The sequence below is a fragment of the Hyperoodon ampullatus genome (genome assembly GCF_949752795.1).
Source record: "Hyperoodon ampullatus genome assembly, chromosome: 14".
NCBI lineage: Eukaryota > Metazoa > Chordata > Mammalia > Artiodactyla > Ziphiidae > Hyperoodon > Hyperoodon ampullatus.
Window position 1 is genome coordinate 69,898,616 of NC_136927.1, and position 19,615 is coordinate 69,918,230.

General features: G+C 40.2%; 1 protein-coding gene across 4 annotated transcripts in view; it reads left to right on the plus strand.

Moving 5' to 3' along the window:
* Positions 1-19,615, plus strand: part of TOP1 (DNA topoisomerase I) — a gene marked incomplete at its 3' end in the record, with an annotated part of 84,269 nt that overhangs the window by 21,047 nt on the left and 43,607 nt on the right. For all 4 annotated transcript variants that reach the window (XM_079718702.1, XM_079718704.1, XM_079718705.1 and 1 more), the window contains exon 3: positions 7,096-7,198. In XM_079718702.1, the coding sequence (XP_079574828.1) occupies positions 7,096-7,198 (103 nt within the window). The remainder of the gene's footprint in view (positions 1-7,095; positions 7,199-19,615) is intronic.

Genomic DNA, 19,615 nt, shown 5'->3' on the forward strand with positions numbered 1-19,615 from the left:
CCATGGGTTTAAAGGTCAGGGAGGAAGGAGAAGATACAAGGATTTATCCCAGTAGAAGTGATTTAATAAATGAGCAGGTGATGAATATCTTCTTTAGAAAATTAATTTCTTCTTCTTTTTTTTTTTAATATTTAGGCTGCGCTGGGTCTTAGTTGCGGCACGCAGGATCTTTAGTTGTGGCATGCATGTGGGATCGAGGTCCCTGACCAGGGATCGAACCTGGGCCCCCTTCATTGGAAGCACAGATTCTTACCCACTGGATCACCAGGGAAGTCCCTAGAAAATTAATTTTTTCACCCACTGTTTTCACCCAAATCATTCCACTGTCCACTTTCCTAAGGCACTGGCTATATATCTGTGTGTCAGAGATGAGCAGAGATTACCTTTGACAATGTTGTTTGAGGGCCTCTTTGGGGAAGCCATCTTTTGGTTGAATAACTATTCCCCACCCCCATCCTCCACACACTTGACTGTCTTTGAAGGAAGAGCCCATCATATTTTACAGCTACTGCTTTAAGTCTCAAAACCTGTTGTCAGAAGTCAGTGTAAAGAGGTCTGCCTCAAAGCTTGGCAAAGAACCCTTCTTTATACCAGAAAAGTCTCTGCTTTTCTTTATAAGGAAGCAAAGGACTCTCCTGCCCTGATCTGATTACCCTAATCATTTAGAAGAAGGTTGGAGTGGTAAAATCCTTAAAGATCATGGAGCAAAAAAAAAAAAAAAAAAGATCATGGAGCAGTTGATAAAATGGTCAGAAATCTTTGCCAATTCCTTTGCCTTTTCTCTTAACAAAATGTAAATGTTTGTGCTTGGGTTGAATTGTAGTTGCATTAGTGACTTATGCAGCTACATAAGTCACTATGTAGCTTGTAATAAGTTTGGTAACACTGTTAGCCACCTGCTGATAACCACTAAACTCATGCAAATATTTCTACCTGGGGGTGTTAACTGGTTTAGCAGTGTATCCCTTAAAACCAGTAGGTATTTTAGGCTTCTGGGTACAGGATTGTTAGATCAGGCCAAAGTTTTACTTCTTTCTTCGTAAGCTGCATCCAGGAAAGAAAATCAGACAGCCTTTTATTATTGGCTGGTCAGGCAAGGTGAATGGGCATGGTTGCCGCTTTAAATGCATGTATAAAACTTGAACCCTAAGTTATTTGGAATGATTGGGTAGGTTCATTTCAGTTTCATGTAAATTAATCATGAAGAAACAGTAACAATTGGTACCGTAACAATTGTACCTTATTGACAGTTGTGAACACGTTTGGAATTTTGTGGAGATTAGCCAGGAATTCTGTTACAACCATACACAAAGAATCTGATTGACTTTTGAAGTTAAAATTCTTTCAGGTCACTTAAATTTTCTGAGCCCCAATTTCTTCATCTATAAGAGAGGTGAGTTTACTGAGATTACAGGTATCAAGTCAATGATGAACAGATGTGAAGCTCTTAATCACTGACCTGTGCTGCCTTCTTATAGACCCAGTAGTTAAGTGACTTTTACCCAAGGTCATACAGTCGGTGGTAGAACAAGATTTTAATCGGATCTTTTTCACTCTATTGAACCAGTCTGCTTCCTTCAGAGGTTGTTTCCAACCTTCTGTGCTTGTCTGTTATGTCTCTAATCGTCATTAGGGTTTAACTATGATCTTTTGTTCTAAAGGCATCATTCTTGAACTTTTTTTCTTTTTTTCTGGCCCTGCCAAGCGACTTGTGGGATATTAGTTCCCTGACCAGGGATTGAACCTGAGCCCTCGTCAGTGAAAGCACAGAATCCTAACCACTGGACTGCCAGGGAATTCCCATTCTTGAGCATATTTAACAGTGTTTTATGGACTTGGCTTCCTTCTTCATATAATTTGTATATGTGTCTGGTTTCCCTGTGAGGAGTGAACTCTTCATCTTACACCTTGATACTGATTTGGCTACTTGGGGCTGGTTCTGTACCTGGTTTCCAAACCTGCAGCTTCATTGTCATCCTGGGATTAGGCCAGCTTTCAGGTACTTTATAACGATTGGATCAAATTTTGCTGGATTTATTTGATACTGAAGTTTCTTATTCCTAGGTGTTTTGTTTCTCTTCTGTCTAAGCAGAGGATTGGGACTCTAAAGCTACAAGCAGTAGAAGTGTATCTATATCTTTTTTAAGAAACTGCTTTTGGGACACATGGCTTTAGAAAAGCAAATTAAATATAACTCTGGGATTTTATTTTCTTGTATGCCCTGACAAGAATCAACTCTACCATTTCCTAGCTGGCAGGAAGTACATCACACTTAATTTTGCTCAATCATGAGAAGATACATTTCTCAGTAATAACAACAACAACAACAACAATAATGATAGTAATAATAGGTAGTTGACTTTCATGGCTCATCTGCCAAGAATTCCCTCTCTGTCTCTACCTTGCTAACTCCCTCTTAGCCTTTAGCAGGACTTAGTTCAAATACTGCCTCCTCCAGGAAGCCTCTGTTAACGCCTCATTGCCCTGTTGGATCCAGGCTCTTTATTTCTGTTCTCTGGTGGAATCAGATTGTTTCTCCTCATTATATTACTTTTCACTTGGAAACAAAGGAGGCAGGTAACCCAGATCCATTATTTTTACTCTTAAGACTTGTTTCAAAACGCTCATAATCCTACTACCTTACTACCCTTTCTAAAAAATAACAGGGCAGAAAAGTAGAAAATTCTACCATGGTGTAAGAGACAGAGGTGATGACACCCATGTGTTTTATGTGTAGACATTTAGAAAAATGTCTGTTACCTTTTTTTTTTTTTTTTTTTTTGCGGTACGCGGGCCTCTCACTGCTGTGGCCTCTCCCATTGCGGAGCACAGGCTCCGGACGCACAGGCCCAGCGGCCATGGCTCACGGGCCCAGCCGCTCCGCGGCATGTGGGATCTTCCCGGACCTGGGCATGAACCCGTGTCCCCTGCATCGGCAGGCGGACTCTCAACCACTGCACCACCAGGGAAGCCGTAAGTTTTTTTTTTTTTTTAATATATTATGTCCCTGCCATATGCTTGGGCCATAATAGCAGATCCTAATGTTCTGTTTCTTGTTTGCTAAATCTGACCTGTAAACAAAATCAAACAACACAGACTTCATTCTAGGTTGTAGTGCTGGTGGCATGTTTTGTCATTGTTACGGTTTTAACCATAAGTGCTAGTTGGGCGCAGAAGTAATGAGGGTATTAATTATTGTCAAGTGAACAGGGGCCACCAACTTTGTATCATATTGACTCAGCATTTTAAAATTTTAGACTTGAGATTTTCAGAAGTTGGAGGATTCTTTTTTTTTTTTTTTTTTTTTCTATTCACCGCAATGTGACTTTTTAATGACAACTGTCATTACATGATTCCATTAGCAATATTCTTCTCACAGCTGAAGCTCTGACGAAGTCACAGGTCAATAAATAATGCACCCAGGTAGCAACAGTATAAGTATTCATAGATGGTTTTCTCACATAACAAGCATTAATATTATTACATTACAAACATCCTTTTCCTTGAGGGTGAATACTTGATTCCCTTTGAAAAGAAAGCTCACATCTGTGCCTTCGGAGGTCAGAGTACTGATAACAATGAAAACTGTTGCTCTGCGTTTACTTCTCCAGGAGACGGCATCTGCCCATTCCATTTATCTCCGAGCTCCAGTAAATCCCCACCAATACATCACTTATCCAGAAAACACCCCCAAGCCAAATGCCCAATTATGACACCCAGATAAAATCAGAAGAAATTTACCATCTTACTGCTCCAGTCTTCCTGATTAAGTCTTCTATCACAGGCAGAATTACTTCTACTTCTAACAACTCCCAAAACTATACATAATTTAAATCTTCCCTTTGAACTATTGGAGGATTCTTTATGCTACATGGAGGGTTGGGTTCAAGTCCTATTTCTGACACCATATGATTTTATTTTCCCATCTCTGTGGGATGAGAATTTCTTACAGCTAGGGGTACAGTCATGCAAATTTCTGTTTCCCTAGGGCCTGAATAGATACTTAATGGATTGTGCCAAATGTGGCTTCTTTTTTTGCTGTGAGCCAGGAGTAGTGTGAACACACACATTGCCTATACATTATTGTTAGTTATCTTTTGCTATTAAACATGTTATCTCAAAATTTAATGACTTAAAATAACAAACATTTGTCTTACACAGTTTGTGTGAACCAGGAATCCAGGAACAACTTAGCTGGGTGGTTTTGGCTCAGAGTCCGAGACTGCAGTCATCTGAAGGCTTAATTGAGGACCCACTTCCAAGGTGGTTCATTCGCATAGCTATTGTCGGGAAGCTTCAGTTCCTCACCACATGGGCCTCTCCATAGGGCTGCTTGGATGTCCTAACAGTATGGCGACTGGATTCCTCCAGGGCAAGGAGAAAGATCCAGTGACTTTTATGACCTGGTGTTAGAAGTTGCACACTGACATTTCCACTTTATCCTGTTTTTAGGAGTGAGTCACTAAGTCCAGCCCATATTTAAGGAGAAGGAAATTAGGCCACACCTTGAAAGGAAGAGTATCAAAGAATCTGTTGGACATATTTTAAAACTACCACATGTGTTGGATACATAAACTTCTAATTGATTCATATTCAACATTGGGGTGACATGTCCCCAGTGAGCTGCATTTTTAATATGTCCTTGGGTTAATTCTGATGCACTAAAATTTGAGAGTCACTAACCTAAAAAAGTGGAGAGAGATACCATGTTTGTGGATGCAAAGACACAGTAATGTTTTGATGTCACATCTCTCCAAATTGTCCTATGAACACAAACTCCCAGCCGGCTTTTTTTTTTTTTTAAAGAAATCAACCAACTGAATCTAAAATTTATATGGAAATACAGGAGACAGAATAGCCAAAACAATTTTGAGAAAGAACAAAGTTAAAGTACTTATATTACCTGATATCAAAACTTACTATGGAAAAAAGCTCTACTGTGAAGCTTTAGTAGTCAAGATAGTGTGTGTGTGTAGGATAAAATGGGGTCCAGAAACAGATCTATGATTATGTGGTCATTTCATTTCCAGTAAAGAGGCCTAAGGCAATTCAATGGAGAAAAGGCAGTCTTTTCAAGAAATGGTGCTAGAACAACTGGACATCTTTATAGATTAAAAAAATGTTCCCTGTCCCTTACCTCTGTAAAACTCCTAGAAAAAAAGAATATTCACAATACACATGTCTAACCAAAAATTTGTAATGGATAATGTATAAAGAACTCTTACAATTTAGGAATAAGACAAAATTTTTTAAGTGGGGGAAAGATTTGAAGAGATACTTCACAGAAGGAGATATATGAGTGGCCAATCTGCACATGAAAAGTTGCCCATCATTTAATTAGGAAACTGGATTAAAACCACAGTGAGGGGCTTCCCTGGTGGCGCAGTGGTTGAGAGTCCGCCTGCTGATGCAGGGGACATGGGTTCGTGCCCTGGTCTGGGAGGATCCCACGTGCCGCGGAGAGGCTGGGCCCGTGAGCCATGGCCATTGGGCCTGTGCGTCCGGAGCCTGTGCTCTGCAACGGGAGAGGCCATAACAGTGAGAGGCCCGCGTACCGCAAAAAAAAACAAAAACAAAACAAAACACAGTGAGAGGGACTTACCTGGTGGCGCAGTGGTTAAGAATCCGCCTGCTGATGCAGGGGACACGGGTTCGAGCCCTGGCCCAAGAAGATCCCACATGCCACAGAGCAACTAAACACGTGCACCACAACTACTGAGCCTGCACTCTAGAGCCCATGATCCACAACTACTGGGCCCGCGTGCCACAACTACTGAAGCCCGCGCACCTAGAGCCCATGCTCTGCAACAAGAGAAGCCACCGCAGTGAGAAGCCTGCACAGCGCAACGAAGAGTAGCCCCCGCTCATTGCAACTAGAGAAAGCCTGCGCGCAGCAATGAAGACCCAGCGGAGCCAACAATAAATAAATAAATTTATTTATTAAAAAAAAAAGGCGCCACAGTGAGATACCACTACATACCTGCTAGAATGGCTAAAATTAGAGACTGATAATACTAGGTACTGGTGAGAATTTGTAGCAGTTGGAACTCTAATCCGTTGTTGGTGGGAATGTGTAATGATACAATCACTTGGGAATACAGTCTGGCAGTTTCCTATCAGGTTAAACATATACTTACCGTATGACCCTATAACTTCACTATTAAGTATGTACCCAAGAGAAATGAAAACACATCTACACAAAGACTTGTATATGAAAGTTCGTAACAGATTTATTCGTAAAAACCAATGCCTGAGAACAACTCAAATGTCCATCAACAGGTGAATGGATAAATAAATTGCAGTGTATCCACACAATGGGATACCATTCTAATAAAAATCTAACCAATTACTGATACATCCAGCAACACGGTTGAATGTAAAAAAATATTTTACTAAGCGTAAGAAGTCAGACACAAAAGAGTAAATTCTGTAATTTCACTCATATGAAACTAGAAATGTAGACAAATCTAATCGATTGTGCTAGCAGATCAGTGGTTGCTTCGGGCTGGTGATGGAAAATGGGGATTGACTGGGAATGGGCACAAGGGAGACTTCCGGGGATGATGGAATTGTTCTAAATTTTGATTGTGGTGGGGATTATATCTGTGCATATGTTTGCTAGACTTACCACACTGTATCTTTGAAATGTGTATATCTTACTGTGTAGAAATTATACTTCATTAAAGTTGATTTAAAAACAGGTGTCTCTTAAGGTTTGAATTTTCCAGAAGTTACATAGATAACCATCTGATCTTGAAAGTCAGTGTTCAAGATTTATCCCTTCGAATCATTTATGGCTTAGTCTTCATAGTACCAGATCTAGGAGAAGAATACCAAACTGTTGCTTCCTTTTACGGTAGAATTGGCCTCCCCTCCTCTTCCTGCTTATTTGTAACACGTCTTGGTTTTAGAGGCAGGGTAATGGGATGCCTTGTCTGGGCTGCTTTGTGAAATCTTTCCCTCCAATGGAATGTGCTATTATGGCTACCATGTCATTTAAATCCTGTCATTGTGCTTCTTGACCAGCTTGTCAAGGTAGGTGGGCAGGAGATAGCTCATGACTGCTCTTTACTGATTCATCTCTTATGGTTACAGATTCTCATAAACACAAAGATAAACATAAAGATCGAGAACACCGGCACAAAGAACACAAGAAGGACAAGGAGAAGGACCGAGAAAAGTCCAAGCATAGCAACAGGTAAGGGTTGAACCAGCAAGTCCCTCATCATTCAGCAGTGGGTTGGCTATGGCTTGGCTCACCTGGAACAGGCCTTAACTTGAACCACAGGTAAATACCATGGATAGCAAAGTCAGCAGAGACTTTGATTCCAGAGTTGTTAAGAGGATGGCCTTGACAATTCAGGCCTTACTGGGGATGCCATTTTTCAGATCAGGATGTACAAAGCAAGTATGGTGAATTGTTAACACATGATGGCATTTAATCAAGTGTCCAGAGAGCTTGCCTTGATAAAAGGTGACTGGATTGGAGACTTGATAGATATATATTTTTCTTCTTTCCGTACTTTAAAGGGTATAAATTTTTAAATTCTTAACTTAGGCCTCCATGGTTTGTAAGCCCCTGAAATCATATACAAAAGGTTGGGTATATGAGATATTCCTGGAGAGAACATTCCTAGCTTTCGTCAGGTTACCAGAAGAGTTCAGCTCTCACAAAAGCCAATAACCACCAATGTAAATGAAACTCAGCGGTGCTGCCCTCTGGGATCCAAAGGAATCAGAAAGATGTTTTCTTGTTCATTTTGCTTCCATTTTTTTGGTGTAGGAGACAAGTGGTTAAGCCGAGAGACTTAGGGTATCTTTGGATATAGGGCCACTTATTGAAAATGAGGACTTAAACTTCCATTTTGAGTTAAAGGCAGTTGTTGGTGAGAAAGCCATAGGGTATTCTCATAGTGGCCAAAGTTTTGTTAGAGGGAACATAAAGTTCAGTCATTTATTGGCACAAGTGCCTGTAGCCTAGAGTCTCTTAGAACTACTTCATTAGGTTGGCTTATTGTCTGTGGACAAGATATTTTCAACATAAATAATGGTCAAAAGTTTCTTGTCCAACATATACAGAAATCTTCTATAAATAAATAAAAATGAGGCAGATAATCCAACAGAAAAATTCATGAGAGGATTGAGTAAGCTCTTCACAAAAGAAGATATCCACATGGCCAATAAAAATACTAGAAGACGCTCAACATTACTCATCAGGGAAATGCAACCTCAATATAATATCCTACACATTGTAATAATGGCTGAATATTAAAATAACACTAATACCAAGATCTTACAATGATGTGGATCAATCCCATTTCTGATGGAACTATAAATTGTTAAATCATTTTGGAAAACTACTTAGCAGTGTCTTCTAAAGTTAACATATGTATACCCTATAACTTAAGAATTCCGTTCCTGAATGTGTTCTCAACAGAAGTGTGTGTATTTGTGCACCAAAGGGCATGTACAAAGCTATTCAGAGCTGCATTGCTTTTAATAGCTCCCAAGTGAAAATCTCCTAAATGCTCATTAATAGTAAAATGGATAAAGTGTGATATATTCACATCTTAGGATACTATATATAAATAAATATGAAATAACTACTGTTAAAGTAATAAGCATAGGTGAATTCCACAAACCTATGTTGAGTGAAAGAAACCAGCCAAAAAATATATATTGTATGCTTCAATTTACTTGAAGTTCAAAGACAAAACAATTAATCAAGACCTTTAGAATTCAGAGTCATGGTTATCTTTGGGAAGGAAGGAGGGTAGCAATTGTAAAGTGGTGTAAGGGGAACTTCTGGTGGGGTATCAATGGTATTTTTCTTAACTTTGGTGGTAATCACATATTTATCGTTATTTTGTGATAACTCTGAACTCTGCACGTATGATCAGAATATAATTATGTGTATATGCTACTTTTATTTTTAAAAGTTATAAAAAATAAGGCTTATCAAGAAAAAAGATCAAGTGAGAATTCTAAGTCTGTTCTTTTTATGAGTAATGAAAAATTTTTTAATACTTTAAATGAAAATTTTAAATTAATAAGTCTTCATGAATCATTAAAATAACCAGATTAATTTCTCTAGTGAGGATGTTACTTCACAAAATCATCTATCACTCCTGTGGTCGGTCTTTTTTTTTTTTTTTAATTTTTAATTTTTATTTCTTTTTTTTTTTTTTTTAACTTTCTGGCTGCGTTGGGTCTTCGTTGCTGCACGCAGGCTTTCTCTAGTCACAGCGAGCAGGGGCTACTCTTCGTTGCAGTGTGTGGGCTTCTCATTGCGGTAGCTTCTCTTGTTTCAGAGCATGGGCCCTAGGGTGCGTGGGCTTCAGTAGTTGTGACACGTGGGCTCAGCAGTTGTGGCTCGCAGGCTCAGTAGTTGTGGCTCGCAGGCTCTAGAGCACAGGCACCGTAGTTGTGGTGCATGGGCTTAGTTGCTCCACGGCATGTGGGATCTTCCTGGACCAAGGATCAAACCCATGTCCCCTGCATTGGCAGGTGGATTCTTACCCACTGCGCCACCAGGGAAGTCCACTCCTGTGGTCTTTCCCCACCACTCACTCATTTCTTACCACTTGATTATCTAGTTTCCATTTTCATTAGTCTAGTGATTTTAATTTTAGTAGTTGAATCCAGTCTCAGTTCACATGCATCTTTTCTTCAGTTTGTAGGTGTCCAGCCTATATTAATATCTACCAAAGTAGATCTGAGAGTAAAGAATATTGCCAGTAATGAAGAAGTTCATTTCATAATGATAAAAAGGGACCAATTGGGCTTCCCTGGTGGCGCAGTGGTTGCGAGTCCGCCTGCCGATGCAGGGGATGTGGGTTCGTGCCCCGGTCTGGGAAGATCCCACATGCCGCGGAGCGGCTGGGCCCGTGAGCCATGGCCGCTGAGCCTGCGCATCCGGAGCCTGTGCTCCGCAACGGGAGAGGCCACAGCAGTGAGAAGCCCGCGTACCGCAAAAAAAAAAAAAAAAAAAAAAGGGACCAATTAATCAGGAGGACATAGCAGTTGTAAATGTTTATACACCGATATCAGAGCCTCAAAATACATGAAGTAAAAACTGATAGAATTGCAAAGAAAAATAATTCATATTTATAGTTAGATTTTACTACCTCTTTCTCAACTGATAAGCAGAGAGAAGATCATTAAGGATATAGAAGACTTTGAACATCATCAACCAACCTGATTTAATTGACATTTATAGAATATTACGCTCAACAGTAAAATACACATGGAACATTTGCCAAGATATACCATATTCTGGGCCCAGGCCTTCTCCTTGAAACCAGCTTCCCTTGGCTTTCCACTTTTCTGGCCACCTTTTTCATCTTCTCATTCCAGTTCACAGAGTGATTCTCTAAGTCTTTGGCTCTCTTCCTCTGCCACCTCTCTTGCCATTTACCCTTCTCTCATATTCCATTTCCAGTCTCCCTGAACTTCTTTTCAGTTCCCCAAACACAGCATGTCTTCTGAATACTCTAGGTTTTAAAATATGCTGTTACTGATTCTGGAATACTCTGTTGCCCTCTTAAGAACATTCTTTTAGTTGCAGCATAGAGTTTACTTCTTTCGGGTATCCTTTCTGCCCTCCACCCTCATATTAAAGTGCCATTTTTATGAGTTCTCTCGCACTTTGAATATATCGCTATCACAGTAATTACCAGTTGTGGTGGTGTTGTAATTGTCTCTTTACTTTTCTGTGTGCCCTATTAGACTCTTGAGGTCCCTGGGAACAATGTTGGGGTCTGTTGTATTCATTTTACATCCTCAAAGCTTAGTATAGTACCTGGCAGATAGGTAGTACTTAGTAGTGTATGTTTATTGAATCAATGAGTGGTTGACCTATGGTTACACCAGTTACCATCTTCTCTCTCCTTTTCACATATTCTCAGTTCTATAGGATGGTTCCCTTTGGCCATCCCACATTTCAAGTACCTTTTTGTGTGTGTGTGTGTGTGTGGTGAAATATGCATAACATAAAGTTTGCCATTTTGAAGTGGCATTATGTACATTCACCATATTGTTCAACCATCCCCAGTATCCATCTTCAGAACTTTATCATCATCCCAAATAATCTCTGAACCTCTTAAATAATACCTCCTCATCCCCTCTTCCCCCCATCCATTAGTAACTTCTATTTTCTATCTCTGTGAATTTTTCCACTCTAGCTACCTCATGTAAGTGGAATCATAAAATATTTGTCATTTTTGTGTCTGGCTTATTTTCCTTAGCATAATGTTTTCAAGGTTCATCCAGCTAGTCAAATATCAGAATCCCATTCCTTTTTATAGTTGACTAATATTTCGTTGTATGTCTACCACATTTAAAAAAATTCATTCATCTGTTGATGGATACTTGGGGTTGTTTCTACCTGTTGGCCATTGTGGATAATGCTGCTAAGAACATGGGTGTACAAGTATCTGTTTGAGTCCCTGCTTTCAATTCTTTTGGGTGTATACTTAGGAGTAGAATTGCTGATCATGTCAAACAAGAATTATCTTGCTTGCCATGTTTATGATGTGCTAGTTGATGTGAAGTGCCAAAAAATGTGAGATAGTCTTGACCATGAAGAACTTCATTATCTGAGGAAAATGCTTATAGATCAGATGAAGAAAAACTAATTTTCATGTTACCTGAAATCTGTCCAAAAAGACTTTTTAAAAGATAGAAGTTATTATTTAAACCATAAGTTTGTTTTTTTTTTTTTAAGTTGAGAATTACGTTTTATTTGACGGACTTGCTGAGGACTTAAGCCTGGAAGACAGCCTCTCAGGTGACTCTGAGGGACTGCTCTGAAGAGGTAAGGGAGGAGCCAGGATACATAGGAGTTTTTGCAAGAAACCAGGTAGTAGGAACATCAAAAGATTATTGTTAATTAAAGAAAAACAGGGACTTCCCTGGTGGTCCAGTGGTTAAGACTCCAAGCTTCCACTGCAGGGGGTGTGGGTTCGATCCGTGATAAACCATAAGCTTTTAAAAATGGATCTCTTACCCTCTGACACATCTTACTTCACCAACCATAATTTGCAGTTGTGTTGGGAGAAAAGATTAGGTAGAAGTGGCATAAAAGGCTTTGGGACATAAATTTGGCCCTCTCCTGTTTTACCAGAATCTCCTTTTTAAAAATAAAGGATGACACAGACCTACTAGAGAATGGACTTGAGGATATGGGGAGGGGGAAGGGTAAGCTGTGACAAAGCGAGAGAGTAGCATGGACATATATACACTACCAAACGTAGAATAGATAGTTAGTGGGAAGCAGCCGCATAGCACAGGGAGATCATCTCCGTGCTTTGTGACCACCTAGAGGGGTGGGATAGGGAGGGTGGGAGGGAGGGAGACGCAAGAGGGAAGAGATATGGGAACATATGTATATGTATAACTGATTCACTTTGTTATAAAGCAGAAACTAACACACCATTGTAAAGCAATTATACTTCAATAAAGTTGTTAAAAAAATAAATAAAAATAAATAAAAAAATTAAAAATGAAGGATGTAATTTTGGCATCATTTTTCTTGAAAAGTCCACAGTGATTTCTTGCCTGTATCTAGGAGAAGGCCTCTGGTCTGGTCTATCCACTTAGGTCTCATGAGATCTTGACTAGGTTATCTAACCTTCCTCAACTGAGCTATCTCGTCTTCCTTAGTTTCCTCATATTAATACATGCTTCAGAAGGGACCCTGGGAGTCAATAAGTATGAAAGCTCTTTAACTGTGATCTGCTCTACAGATGTGAAGAGATAATATTTTGTACATCTATTAAAAGCATACTTTTCCAAGATTATAGCATAGGCAGTCAGGAATTTGTTCTACGCAATTTTGTGCCTTTTAATATTTTCTTCATTTCTAATCAGAATACTTGAGAAAACAGTAGCCTATTTGCCAAAAGGCATTGGAAGAACCTGCTCTGAGTTTCTATTTATATATGACTAAATCTAGCCCTGGATCTCTAATTCACATGTGAGTAAGTTTAAGACAGTTTAACCAGATGATGTGTTGTAAGCAGACTTTTAAATGCTTCCTGTTTTGACCTCTCCTGACACACTACCTCTTTGCAACAAAGCAAGTGTGTTGGTTATGGTCCAGTAAAATCCTGTACACTGTGTTCCTTTTTAAGTGACTTCTGATCTTAACGGTAGTTTTGGGTTTCTTCATTTTTCTTCTTAGCATATTAAGGAAACCTTGAGGATTGTTTAATCACCTCTGAAGCCCAGAATAATTAAGATGTAGCATGTTCTGTTCCAAAATGCTTCACTTTATTTTAACACTTTGCTCATCAACCCTGCCTAATTTTGTGGCTATCTATATGAGGAAACAAGTTCTACAGTAATGTGTTTCTATATTCCCTCCTTCTCTGCTAGATATTAGCATCAGTCATTTTTCATTAGGCTACACTTAGGACCCAAATCCAGGAGGCTTCTTTGTCCTGCATAGTAATATGTACTGCATATTTGGAGTGTCAGAGAATGGGAAACAAGCCTTTCAGAGATAGAATGGGATTTAGACCTACCTCTTAGGAGATCCCATCTTATATGCTTTCTCCTTTTATTATTCTAATTCAAGGTGCAAAATAGGGGAAGGGGTGTTAAAGCTCATTCCACCTCATCTCTTTTTTGTGTGGACATGAGTCTGAGGTGACATGCCCAAAGTCACATGGCAGGGTGGTAGCAGAGCGAGGAGGAGAGACCAGGGCTTCTGAGTCCTAGTATAATTTTTCTCCCACTACATTATTCCTTCCAGTAAAAAACAAAACGTAACAAAACAATCTCCCTCCCTAAGAAAGGTTAGTTGTTGCTAAACTATCTGTGTTTAAATACAAGCATCTCTTTCTCATATGCATATTGTAGGCAGCTTAGGTTTTAAAATGCCAGATCATTTCAGGCGCTGCCTCTTTCTTTGGGCCCCAAATCCCTAAAGTTTTTGGCATTAGAAGTATTAATCTCATTAAATTCTGACCCTGTGAAAACCCCATCTCTGACTCTCTGGCCTGTAACATCACAGGAAGTTTCTACCAAAGTCAAATAAAAATAATTTCTTCTGTTATTTGTCTCTGATACTGCTTCTTTCCATTAGCATTGATATTTAGCACTTGAGGTCCTTTAAAGCAATATGTAAATCCTCTCTAAAGAAATAAAAGGAATACTCTTACCAGATGCTAAGGAATCACTGGGCTTGTAGGATCTCACCAGATACTTCTCTTGAAAGGTTGCATTCTTAGCATAAATTATCTTTAATACTAGACCTCTTATATATACAACATCATTAAAAGCAATTGGGGGGAGGCTTGTTTTTAGAAAACAAAGGACTGTCACGTGTGAAACGTAAGATTTCTCCTGCTGGCTTTTGACTGTGTGCATCTCTTGTCATTTTTAAACCTGACACTCAGGGTGGAGTGACAATTTTGTGGAAGACCAGGGAAGATAGAGAGAACTACTGTGAAATAGTAAGGGAAGTGCTTTTCCAGCCACATTGGCAGTGCTAATTTATACAGTCAGTGTGAGAATAAGGATGCTTTTGGTTTCTGCTTTCCCTTCAGTTCCAAATCCTACCTGAATTAGAGTTGAGAGAACATAGGCTTGTAGGGAAATGCACTGGAATTAAGCAACTGGTTCTCAGATTAGAGGCAGTTTTTCTGAAAGTAATCACATTTAAAAGATGTGTTTACTGCTTTTTTTGTGAGCTGTTGCTGAAGCCCTCCATTTATCTACATGTCCTTATATCAACCTGTCTGGGGGAAATGGACAGTTAACATAGGTAAATAGAGAAGACTGGGTAGTTTAGAAATGAGAAAACTGAGTACCACCACCATTCACATGGGAGTCAGTGTGATGTAGTGGAAAGCACACTAACACAGAAGTGGGGAAGCTGGGTTCTCTGATTTACTAGCTGTGTGTCCTTATCCAAGCCGCTTAACTTCTGGGCTTTTCCCATTTTGGTTGAGTGTTGCTAGCAATACGAGCCTGGTCAAGCTTTCAAGTGTGTTGGGGGAGAATTCAATGTAATTATGCAGATAAAAGCTCTTTGGAAACTGTAACATACTCAGTAATTGAGATTATTATGATTACCACAAAGCCTGGTAGAATATCATTCAGATAAATGGAAGCTGTTGATTTTGGTAGTTGAATCTAATTTAGTAGCTACTTATTGGTAACATCTATTTTGGTGCCCTGGTTTTCAATGATATCTAGCCCTATTATAATGACCTACAGTCTTTTTTTTTTTGGAAGATTTCATGGTGGAAAGGGTATTTGAGCTAGCCATGGAAAGATGGTTAAGATCTTGTCAAGGGAAGGTGATGGCTAGAAAAAGTGACATTCCAGACAGCGAGAAAAGCATAAACAAAATATGGAAGCATTGTAATGTACTTTGCTCTGGGAAGAATCCAGTTAGGCGGATGCCAGGGTTAACAAGATGGGTTAGAAAATGAGGGCTCCAAAAAATTGCTTGAGGCAAAACTATTAAATGCTATTTTAAGAAGCTGGGACTTGATTCTAAAGGAGCAAGAAGCCTTTGAAAATAGTTGAGAAAGGGAAATATAGGACTTAGCCACAAGTGGCATGAGGGGGTCTAAGAAAAAGGATTCCTAGCTCGGATAACTGTGTGACTGTTCATCCTATTAGTAGAGATAAAGGACTTAGGGGAGGAATGCGTGTTCAGAATGTGTATCGGCTTTGGCATCTTTGGGCACATCCCTTTATCTGCTCTGGCCTGCAGACAAAGGATTAAATAATTTCTACGATTCCACTCCCAAGTTTTAATAATTCTTGGGATTTTGTTTAGTAACCTATTAATGGTGGATGAGCATTGAGAAATCTTCATTTCTCCGAGCCTTTCAGAAACTAGCTGCTGCATTTTTTCAAGAGGCAACTTTTGAATTTACCTCCTAGAATGTTTAATTGAACAAACATTATTTAAGCTCTAATTGTCTGCTTTCCTTTGAAGGGTTTCCTCCTTTCACAGCCTGGAATCTTTCTAGGCTCTCCCATAGGAATCCCCTGTGACTCCATTGGCTGCAACCTGCAGGGGTCTGCTGCCTTGAGGAAGTGGGCAGGTTGCTGGAATGAGTTTGTTCTCTTAGCCATTAGTGGCTAGGTCCTATTCGCAGAAGATAAAGAGGCTTCTTCTCCCCTTAGCAGTGTTTCGTTTTGGCTTTGTTTGGGGAGTAAGGCACCAGAGTGGTCAAATGCATGACTGTCTGAGTTTAAGTCCTAGTTACTGTTCGTTCGATGTATTTCCTTGGGCAAGTTACTGAATCTTCCCGCGTCTCAGTTTCCATATCTGTAAAATGAAAATACTTACCTCAGTTTTGTAATGGGGATTAAATTGCTTAGAAGAGTGCCTGGCACTTAGTACTGTTTAAGTATCTGTTACATATTTTTATTGCTGATAGAGGACAGACCATTGTTTTAGTTTTCTTTAACAAATTAAAATGGTTTCCCATAGCCAACATCCTAGCTTCCCAGAATATCAGACACAGGGTTTTTTCCTAAAGAGGCAGCAAATGCCTTCTTGCAGAAAGAAAATATTTTCACTCTTGGCTTCCTACTGCCACCCCTACTTCCACCCTCTCTCCCATTCTTCTTCCTAAGTGTCTAGGGGAACCCTGGTCAACCCTCTCTTTTGTCTACTCAGGTCCAACAAGAGTCTCACTCGAGAGGTGACTTTGAATCTTCCCATTTACTCTGTTTGGCATTGACTTTTGCTTGTCTAGGCTCTGATGTTAGGTAGATCTTTTCCCCAGACAGACATGAGCCCCGAGCCAAGGAGCTGGCTTCTGTGTATAGCCAGTAATTGGATGTTTTCTCTGTGAGTTCCTGATGATGAAATTCATATTTCATCCAAGAGTATGACCATTTCAGAGGTTCTAGGAATGCCAGCTACTGTCTGTATTTTGGCCTTCAGTGTACCCCAGACCAAACTCATTCTTAAAATGTATTTGTTCTTCAGATCTTTGTGTTTCCTTACTGTGGTCATTATTAAGCTTTTCTTCTAGTTTATTTTTCTTATTTATCCTCACTGAAGTTTCTTCAGTATTACAGTCACCTGTACTGCTGCCCCAAACTGGCCAGTATTGTAGTCCTCAGTTATATTTAAAACCCATTTTGTGACTTTTACATATTGTGTCTGGAAAAGTAGCAGGATCAGTATAAAGACATGGGTAATGTCTCTTTTTTTTTTTTCTTTTAAATAAATTTATTATTTATTTATTTTTGCCTGTGTTGGGTCTTTGTTGCTGTGGGCGGGCTTTCTTTAGTTGCGGTGAGCTGGGGGCTACACTTCGTTGCGGTGCGTGGGCTTCTCACTGCGGTGGCTTCTCTTGTTGCCGAGCATGGGTTCTAGGCACGCAGGCTTCAGTAGTTGTGGCACATGGGCTCAGTAGTTGTGGCTTGCGGGCTCTAGAGCTCAGGCTCAGTAGCTGTGGCGCACAGGGTTAGTTGCTCCGAGGCATGTGGGATCTTCTCAGGCCAGGGCTCGAACCCGTGTCCCTTGCATTGGCAGGCAGATTCTTAACCACTGTGCCACCAGGGGAGCCCTGGGTAATGTCTCTTAAAACAGGTAGTCAGCATATGAACTCCTCTTCTGCACTGGACACAATTTCCATCATCTCACTATCATAAGTGGAAAGGTGCTGCCCTTTAAGCCAGTGTGAAAGTCAAGCCAGTTTTAAGTCTTGGAAAAAGAGGTGCATGTTAGGAAATCCTGAATGGTGATGAGTCAGCCTAACTGATCCAGATTGGCTGCATTTTCTACCACTGGCCAAATTCTGCTTCTGACTTCCATGGCACAGCCTTAGACATGCTTCTGTATGATAGGACTTGGACCCCCAAGTGCATCTGCTACTTACTTGAGGTAGGTTCCTAGGAGAGACTACCACTGCGGCTCGCTCTTGGGCAGCACTCCTGTCGGTGTGGGGTTATGGATGAGGGCTAGGACTCCCGGTGCTCTGGTCTCTAGTTCTGGAGGCAGGGACAGGAACAGCACCTGACACGTAGATATGATGTTAGCATTGTGTTCAAGAGACCTAACAGGGGGCTTCCCTGGTGGCGCAGTGGTTGAGAATCTGCCTGCCGATGCAGGGGACACGGGTTCGTGCCCCGGTCCGGGAAGATCCCACATGCCGTGGAGCGGCTGGGCCCGTGAGCCATGGCCGCTGAGCCTGCGCGTCCGGAGCCTGTGCTCCTCAACGGGTGAGGCCACAGCAGTGAGAGGCCCGCATACCGCAAAAAAAAAAAAAAAAAAAAAAAAAAAAAAAAGAGACCTAACAGGGCTTCATAAACCCGTATTTCTAATAGTCCCCAATGGAATGCATTGTACCACAAGATGTTCCTTAACCCTGAATCACCGGAACTCACTTAGTCTAAAAATCTAAACTTGTTCTCTTATATCTAAACAGTTGGGAATAGAGAAGAGTGAGTTGCCTTTGGAGAGTCAAGTTGATAGTTTCATCTCATTTTGGTCTTTGTGATTAATTATGACCTACAAAGGGGTTACTACTCTAGCAGGAACTTTGAATTTCCTGAATAGATTTCCCTCTGGTTAGCAGGCAGAGGAAGTACTGACTTTTTTCACTTTCCTGGGGTGGCCTGGGTACTATCTCATTGCCATGTCATTTGTTGACTTCTTTTCCCTGATCTCTGTTTGGTGTGGTAATGAATAGCAAAGCAGAAAACTGGAGGCCTATGTGTATACTTATGGTGCGCATGCTGTGATTGCCAGAAGGCCAGAGAGCCAGTTTTCTAGTGAAACAGACTAATGTTCTAAGAATTGCTTTCATTGAGGAAGAGAACAAGGGGGGTGTGGGGGTGGGGGAGGCGTGGAGGTGGAGCATAAAGGAATAAGGAATATAGAGCATTCCTAAACTTAGATTCCTAAGTCAGCCATTTAGAGTTTCATGGGAAGACAAAATGAGAAGTAGCTGTCCCAAGGGTTTTATCATTTCAGATATCCTAGATCTCTATTCTAGAAAGTTTCCACTGATGGTAGAATAAAGTTTTGATCTTATACATCAAATCTCAGAGTGGACATGCATTTGTCTCTAACAACACCAGACTACGCTTATGTGGTATGTATCAACTTCATGGAATTGTAATGATATTCATTTAGTGGAAAGTGCTCTGAACTTGGAGCTGGAAATACTCAGCTTAAATCCCAACTGCCCTTCTTTCTAACATTGTAACTTTGAATAAGAACCGCTGGCCCCTCTGTTTCTAAATCAGTCTAAGGGGATAATAAAGCCTACTTCACACAGGTGTTGTGAGGACTGAATGAAATAATGTTTGTGAAAGCACTGAGCAGCACAATGCTTGCTTAGATTTATCTTTTTTCTTAGTCTAGGGAGGGATGTATATATCCACCCATTAATATTATGGATGTAATTTTCCACATTTTTTGCTTTTAGGCAGAAACTTCTGTAGATGACCATTAATTCCTCTTACAGTTAATGTTCAAAACAAAACAAAAACTGGAACTTCAGTGCTTATATATAGAATAGTAAGCTCAGACATTTTGCTGGTAATACCAAAACCATGGGCCTATGATTTCATATATGTAAACTCCTAAAGAATCAATTGCAATCTTGGCAACTTTGTTTTTTCACCA